The sequence below is a fragment of the Priapulus caudatus genome, unplaced genomic scaffold (genome assembly GCF_000485595.1).
Source record: "Priapulus caudatus unplaced genomic scaffold, Priapulus_caudatus-5.0.1 Scaffold628, whole genome shotgun sequence".
Taxonomy (NCBI): Eukaryota; Metazoa; Priapulida; class Priapulimorpha; order Priapulimorphida; family Priapulidae; genus Priapulus; species Priapulus caudatus.
Genome location: NW_014577689.1, coordinates 75,882 through 83,528, shown reverse-complemented (window position 1 = coordinate 83,528; position 7,647 = coordinate 75,882). Strand labels below are relative to the sequence as shown.

Here is a 7,647-nt window from a genome sequence, read left to right as displayed (position 1 = left end):
GAGAGAGAGAGAGAGAGAGAGAGAGAGAGAGAGAGAGAGCAGGGTGGGAGACTGAGGCAAGGCGGCAGAAAAGATAGCTGAGAACGGTAGAAGAAAAATGAGGCTGAGCGAGGGACAGGGGTGGCAAGGGATAGAACGGGATGGGGTGAAGTTGAAGTTTTGTACTCTATAGGCTAGGGCGCTCTGCCAATCATAAACACAGGACTACTGATAACATTTTATTACATAAATCTATGCTGAGATACTCCGTAACCATATTAGTTGCATAATCGTTCCAAAATATAACTCGTCTGGTGAGATAATGCGCATGCGCTAACACACTAACATAGCCACATTGTGTACTGACTGTTATATGCAGCGGGCACCTTACATGCAATGTCTACTTCCTATTTCTTAAATGAGGTCTACTGACTGGATGTTTCTATATAAATATATGCTAGAATACCTCCTCTTCATTTTAAATGTATAATTTTCGCAAAATAATATTCCTCTCGGGAGATATTGCGCATGCGCGAGCATCGATTTAGGCGTTTCGTACTGACTGAATAACACTGCATCATAATATAGTTTGCTGAGAGATTAGGGCGGGAGACCGAGGCAATGCGGCAGGAAAGATAGCTGAGAGCGGTAGAAGAAGGAGGCTGAGCGAGGGACAGAAGAGGCAAAGGGTAGAACGGGAGGGAGCGAAGTTGGAGTTTTGCACCTTACAGGCTAGGGCGCTCTGCCAATCATAAACACAGGTCTACCGATAACTATTTATTACATAAATCTATGTGAGATACTCCCTAACCATGTTAAATTCATAATCGTCCCAATATATAACTTCTCTGGTGAGATAATGCTCATGCGCTAACACACTAACATAGCCAGATTGTGTACTGACTGTTATATGCAGCGGGCACCTTACATGCAGTGTCTTTTTCCTATTTCTTAAATGAGGTCTAGTGATAGAATGTTTTGATATAAATCTATGCTAGAATACCTCTTCTTTACTTTAAATGCATAATTTCCGCAAAATATTCTTCTTCTCGTGAGATATTGCACATGTGCGAGCACCGTTGTCGGCGTGCATTACGGACTAAAGAACACAGCATAATATAGCTTATTGAGATTGAGAGTGAGCAGGGTGAGAGACTGAGACAAGGTGGCAGGGAAGATATCTGAGAGCGCTGGACGAAGAAGGAGGCTGAGCGAGAGACAGGGGAGGCAAAGGGTAGGACGGGAGAGGGTGAAGTTGGAGTTTTGCACGCTACGGGCTAGGCCGCTCTGCTAATCATAAGCACAGGTCTACTGATAACAATTTATTACATAAATCTATGCTGTGATACCCCGTAACCATATTAAATGCATAATCGTCACAAAATATAACTCCATTGGTGAGATAATGCGCATGTGCTACACACTAACATAGCCAGATGGTGTACTGACTGTTATATGCAGCGGGCACCTTACATGCAATGTCTACTTCCTATTTCTTAAATGAGGTCTACTGACTGGATATTTCTATATAAATATATGCTAGAGTACCTCCTCTTCATTTTAAATGCTTAATTTATGCAAAATAATGTTCCTCTCGGAAGATATTGCGCATGCGCGAGCATCGATTTAGGCGTTTAGTACAGACTGAATAACACTGCATCATAATATAGCTTGCTGAGAGAAAAGGGCGGGAGACCGAGGCAATGCGGCAGGAAAGATAGCTGAGAGCGGTACCCTCGCTCAGCCTCCTTCTTCATTATGCGGTGTTTTTCAGTCAGTAATGCACGCCGATAACGGTGCTCGCGCATGTGCAATATCTCCCGAGAGAAATATTATTTTGCGAAAATTATGCATTTAAAATGGAGAAGAGGTATTCTAGCATAGATTTAAATGATAACATTCTATCAGTAGACCTCATTTAAGAAATAGGAAGAAGACATTGCATGTAAGGTGCCTGCTGCATATAACAGTCAGTACACAGTCTGGCTATGTTAGTGTGTTAGCGCATGTGCATTATCTCACCAGAGGAGTTATATTTTGTGACGATTATGCATTTAATGTGGTTACGGGGTATCACAGCATAGATTTATGTAATAAATTGTTATCAGTAGACCTGTGCTTATGATTGGCAGAGCGCCCTAGCCTGTAGGGTGCAAAACTCCAACTTTACCCCTCCCGTCCTATCCCTTACTTCCCGTGTCCCTCGCTCAGCCTCCTTCTTCTTCTACCGCTCTCAGCTATCTTTCCTGCCGCCTTTCCTCCGTCTCCCACCCTTCTCTATCAGCAAGCTATATTATGATGCAATGTTCTTCAGTCCGTACTGAACGCCTAAAACGATGCTCGCGCATGCGCAATATCTCCCGAGACAAATTTTTTTTTTTTTTAATTATGCATTTAAAATGGAGAAGAGGTATTCTAGCATAGATTTATATAATAAAATTTTATCAGTAGATCTCATTTAAGAAAGAGGAAGAAGACATTGCATGTAATGTGTCCGCTGCATATAACAGTCAGTACACAGTCTGGCTATGTTAGTGTGTTAGCGCATGCGCATTATCTCACCAGAGCAGTTATATTTTGTGACGATTTTGCATTTAATGTGGTTACGGGGTATCTCAGCATAGATTTATATAATAAATTGTTATCAGTAGATCTGTGCTTATGATTGGCAGAGCGCCCTAGCCTGTATAGGGTGCAAAACTCCAATTCACCCCCTCTCGTCCTACCATTTGCCGTCCCTGTCCCTCGCTCAGCCTCCTTCTTCTTCTACCGCTCTCAGCTATCTTCCCTGCCGCCTTGTCTCAGTCTCCCACCCTTCTCTATTTCTCTCTCTCTCTCTCTCTTTCTCTCTCTCTCAGTAAGCTATATTATGCTGTGTTCTTCAGTCCGTAATGCACCCCGATAACGGTGCACTCCAACTTCACCCCCTCCCGTCTTATCCCTTGCCTCCCCAGTCCCTCGCTCAGCCTCCTTCTTCTTCTACCACTTTTAGCTATCTTCCCTGCCACCTTGCTTCAGTCTCCAAACCTTTTCTCTCGGCAAGCTATATTATGATGCAATGTTCTTCAGTCCGTACTGGACGCCTAAAACGATGCTCGCGCATGCGCAATATCTTCCAAGAGGAATATTATTTTGCGAAAATTATGCATTTAAAATTGAGAAGAGGTATTCTAGCATAGATTTAAATTATAACATTCTATCAGTAGACCTCATTTAAGAAATAGGAAGAAAACATTGCATGCAAGGTGCCCTCTGCATATAACAGTCAGTACACAATCTGGCTATGTTAGTGTGTTAGCGCATGCGCAATATCTCACCAGAGAAGTTATATTTTGTGACGATTATGGATTTAATATGGTTACGGGGTATCTCAGCATAGATTTATGTAATAAATTGTTATTAGTAGACCTGTGCTTATGATTGGCCTTAGAAGAGGGCCCTAGCCTGTAGTGTACAAAACTCATTCGACCCTCCTGTACTTACCCTTTCCTCCCTTGTTCCTCGCTCTGCCTCATTCTTTTTCTACAACCCCTCAGCTATCTTAACTGACGCATTTCCTCATTCCTCCAGACATTCTTACCCTTTCCTCCGATTATGCTAATGTACATGAAACAGGCGCTCCGACGTCGGACACCGTTGATTGCCAATATAATCTTCTTCGCCCGTTCTTATATGTTCAAACTGGTCGCGGGCGGGCCGACGGCACGTGTGCATAATAAAATCTGATCTATAATATTCCCTTTGCTCGCAGCATCGATCGCTCGCCGGGTTCCGGCTACGCTATTGTACATGAAGATGGCGCTCGTGCATCGGTCACCGTTGACTGCCAGGATGGATTAAATAACGACAAACAACAATTCAAACTCCGAGTTTACTATCGCAAAACGTTCATTTTCTAATGCATTCTTTTCATTTTTTCTTTCTTTTTTTTCTATTTGGATTTAAAATGTTTAATTTCATTACTCTAATAATTTCAGGTTTTTACTATTCATAAAATTGTAAAACAAATCACAAAAATTTATCACAAATATGTGAATACGGGATCTATATCCGAAAATTCCCAAAATACGCACATAAGTTTCCGTCAACTAACGGGTTTTTCAACCGTTATGGCTATACCACCGATTACCTATTGTCATACAACTGAATCTACGAGTATATCTATCTATACATCCTTATCGTAGTATGGCATGGACACATGAAAAAACACGTACAAACTATCTAGTTGGACCGACATAATAACAATAGGCTGGAGTTTGCGTTATTATCTTGCTTTGACCAGCTCGAGAGCTCGTGACCGCTCCGCAGAAGTAGTTTGTTCTAGAAGGGTGAGACGTCTGCACTTCGAATAAAACTGTATATATAAAACTTAAAATTCACTGTATATAAAAAGCGAAAAAGAATTAGCAATTCGTGATAATAATTATAATAATAATAATAATAATAATAATAATAATAACAGCAGCAACATTAACGTTAATCATAATTGTAAAGGTTAGCTTTACGTTTCGCGTAATATATGTGGGTGTGCGTGCGTGCGCATGTGTTTGTGCGCTTAAGTTTCGTACGTGAGCGAATCAACTGAATTAATGTTTCTCATCTAGTGCTATGGGTAGCAATATTCATGTGTAATCAAAGTCTCTGTAATTGCAGATATTGTTTGTTATCTTAACGTCGATTTTCTTCGCCTTCGCCATCAACTCCTTGTACGTGGTATCGCCGAATTTCGGGTACTCGTACTCGATTAGGTCAGCGTAGTAGTGCGCGCCGCTGAACCTCTCGCACTCCCACCTGTGCGCGTAGCCCGGATTCTGTCCAGCCTGGCGGCGTCTCTCGTACTCCCGCTCTGTCTCCTCGTTCATCAGCTTCTCGCTCGGCAACTGCAGAGATCCGTCGAGTATGCTCAGCGCGACGGGAACCTGCGCGTAAGCGACGATGAACTGAATCGGAATGAAGATGACATTGATGAAGATCATCGTCTGGTGCTTCGTGTTGATCATGTGCTTGTATAGAGGGCGCACGCGCTTGCCGTTGTCAATGGCAACGCCGCAAGACTCGTCGAGAAACGGGTAGCTGTACGTGTAGCCCGTGCAGAACAAGATGGCGTCGACGTCGGCCGTCTCGCCGTCGGCGAATCTCACCGTCGTCTCGCCGACGTGCTGCGGCCACCTGGCGACGCTGAGGTTCGGCGGAAGTTTACCGTCGGCGTGCTGGCGACGTAACTCGAACGTGTCGAGCCCGCCGATGCTGACGATGACACGCGTCGCCACGCGGCTGATGTCCAGAGCGATGTCGAGCGAGCTGGCGCCTGCGCCTAGAATGACGACCGTCTTACGCGCGTACGGCTCCGGTCGCCGGTAGTCGTGACTGTGAAGGACGTCGCCGTGAAACGCGTCGATGTTGGTGACGGGCGAGAAGTAGGGAGCGGAGCAGTGGCCGGAGCAGACTAGCACGGCGTCGTAGAGTCGAGTCTGCTCGGCCGACGTCGCCGTGTCGCGCGCCGTCAGCGACCAGCGAGGACGCTGAGGGTCGTCGCTGCTGTCGAGTCGCGACACCGACGTGACGACGTGTCGCAGACGAATGTTTTCTCGCAGACGGTAGCGGTCGGCGTACGCTTCGAGATACTCGTGTACCTGTAACACACGTCGCTTCTGATGGTTACACCGAGACACACGCAAGCGCGCACACACGCACACACGCAAGCGCGCACACACGCACACACGCAAGCGCGCACGACACAGGGACACAAACACACACAACACACACATACACACACACAACGCCCGCGGCGCGCAGCGCCCACACACACACACAGACCGGGCACACACACACACATACGCACACCACACACACACACCACACACAGCGCGGGCACCACACACACAACACACACACACACAACCACCACACACACACAACACAGTACACACACACACACGCACTGCAGATTACAACCCGCAACACACACACAGACCGGCACAACACACACGCGGCTACGCACGGCTAGCGCCCACACACACACACACGCATAACACACCGAGACAGACAACAGACCACCAGGCGCAAACACACACCACTTGGTGGAGCGGTGCGCCTCCACACACACTGCCCTGGTGCCCACGCACAGACACAGACCGCCGACACAAACACACACACGACACACATACACATCACACGACGCGCTTGCGCTGAGCGCGCGCCCAAACACACAACACCACAGCGCTCGCGCCAGAAGCACACACACCAGCATGACATATCCACCCACACCAGCCACACAGCCGCACACGACACACACACACACACACACCGCACAAACACACACACGAAGCGCCACAGGACACGCACAGCACACACACGGAGCACACAAACACACACACAGTTCACACACACACACACAGACACACATTACCGCGGGCCGCACAATACACCGAACAACAGCTGACGTCACGCACGCACGAAGCCAGCGCCATCGCAATGCACGGCTCGGGCATGCAGCATCCATTATATAGTAGTAGTAACTAGACAGAGAGCACTCAGGAGAGTGCATAACCTCCGCGAGATCGTAACAAGTAATGTGCTCGCTGGTGGCGCTGCTGACATGACTCGCGGCCTGCTCGCTTGCTCGCCTCTACTGGATAAACGGGTGGCTGCCTGCTGACCCTCGCCACTCGCATGATTAAGACAGCGCTTATCGATCCGCGCGGTGGCGCTGCTGACTGACGATCGCCCCTGCTGCTGCTCGCCTTCGCGCTCACATGTGGCTGCTGCTGACTCGCACTCGCATGAACTCGGAACGCGCCTAATCGGATCGCGCGGTGCTTTACCACACACACACAAGTTTTGCCTCCGCACGCGCGCGCAGCGCGCGAGCGATTTCGCATGACCCTTCACGTCTCCGTTTGCGCGGAGCTAATTAAACTCACGTACGTGAAGCATGGCTGAGAACGACGGCGCGTCATCCGCGCCGGGAACTTGAATTGGGGAAAACCTCAATCATCTCATGCTTGGTTCTGTTCGTTTGCGCATGTTTGCGAGTAGATGGAGGATGTGGAACGCGGATGTCTCCTCTCGTCCAGAACCGATCCTGTCGCGTGTACAACCCCATAGTCCTCCTGATGGCAAAGAGATGGCTGATGCGAGTTACCCTTATTATTAAAGTCTAATTAATCAAAGCACGACGCACAACCCACCCACTTCCCACTTCACACCCCAAACCCCGCACACACACCAACACAACACACACACAAACAACAAGGCACACACACGACGTTCGCACAGACCGCACACACACGCACCGCCACAACACACACATACACACACATACCACATCCACACACACACACACACACACACACCACACACACCAGGACACACACACACAACACACACACACACACACACAAGAACACACACACACACACACCAGCCCACAACACAATACATACACACCACAACAGACACACACACATGCCACACACACCCCCACAACACACTACCACACACACACAACCACACACACACCATACCACACATATATATATATAATATATATATATTAAGGTTCAGTTTTCTAAATGCAAGTTAGATTACACAGTAAATATGAAATGACAACAACTGGATGACATAATTATGCCCTACGTTTTCAACTTATTAGCTCTTCAGGTCAAA

At 47.4% G+C, this 7,647-nt stretch overlaps 1 protein-coding gene across 1 annotated transcript in view; it reads right to left on the bottom strand.

Annotated features, from left to right (window-relative positions):
• Window positions 1-4,601: 4,601 nt before the first annotated feature.
• Window positions 4,602-7,647, bottom strand: part of LOC106812263 — a gene marked incomplete in the record, with an annotated part of 36,055 nt that continues 33,009 nt past the window's right edge. The window contains 2 exon segments of the mRNA XM_014816093.1: window positions 4,602-4,919; window positions 4,966-4,982. Of these exon segments, the coding sequence (XP_014671579.1) occupies window positions 4,602-4,919; window positions 4,966-4,982 (335 nt within the window).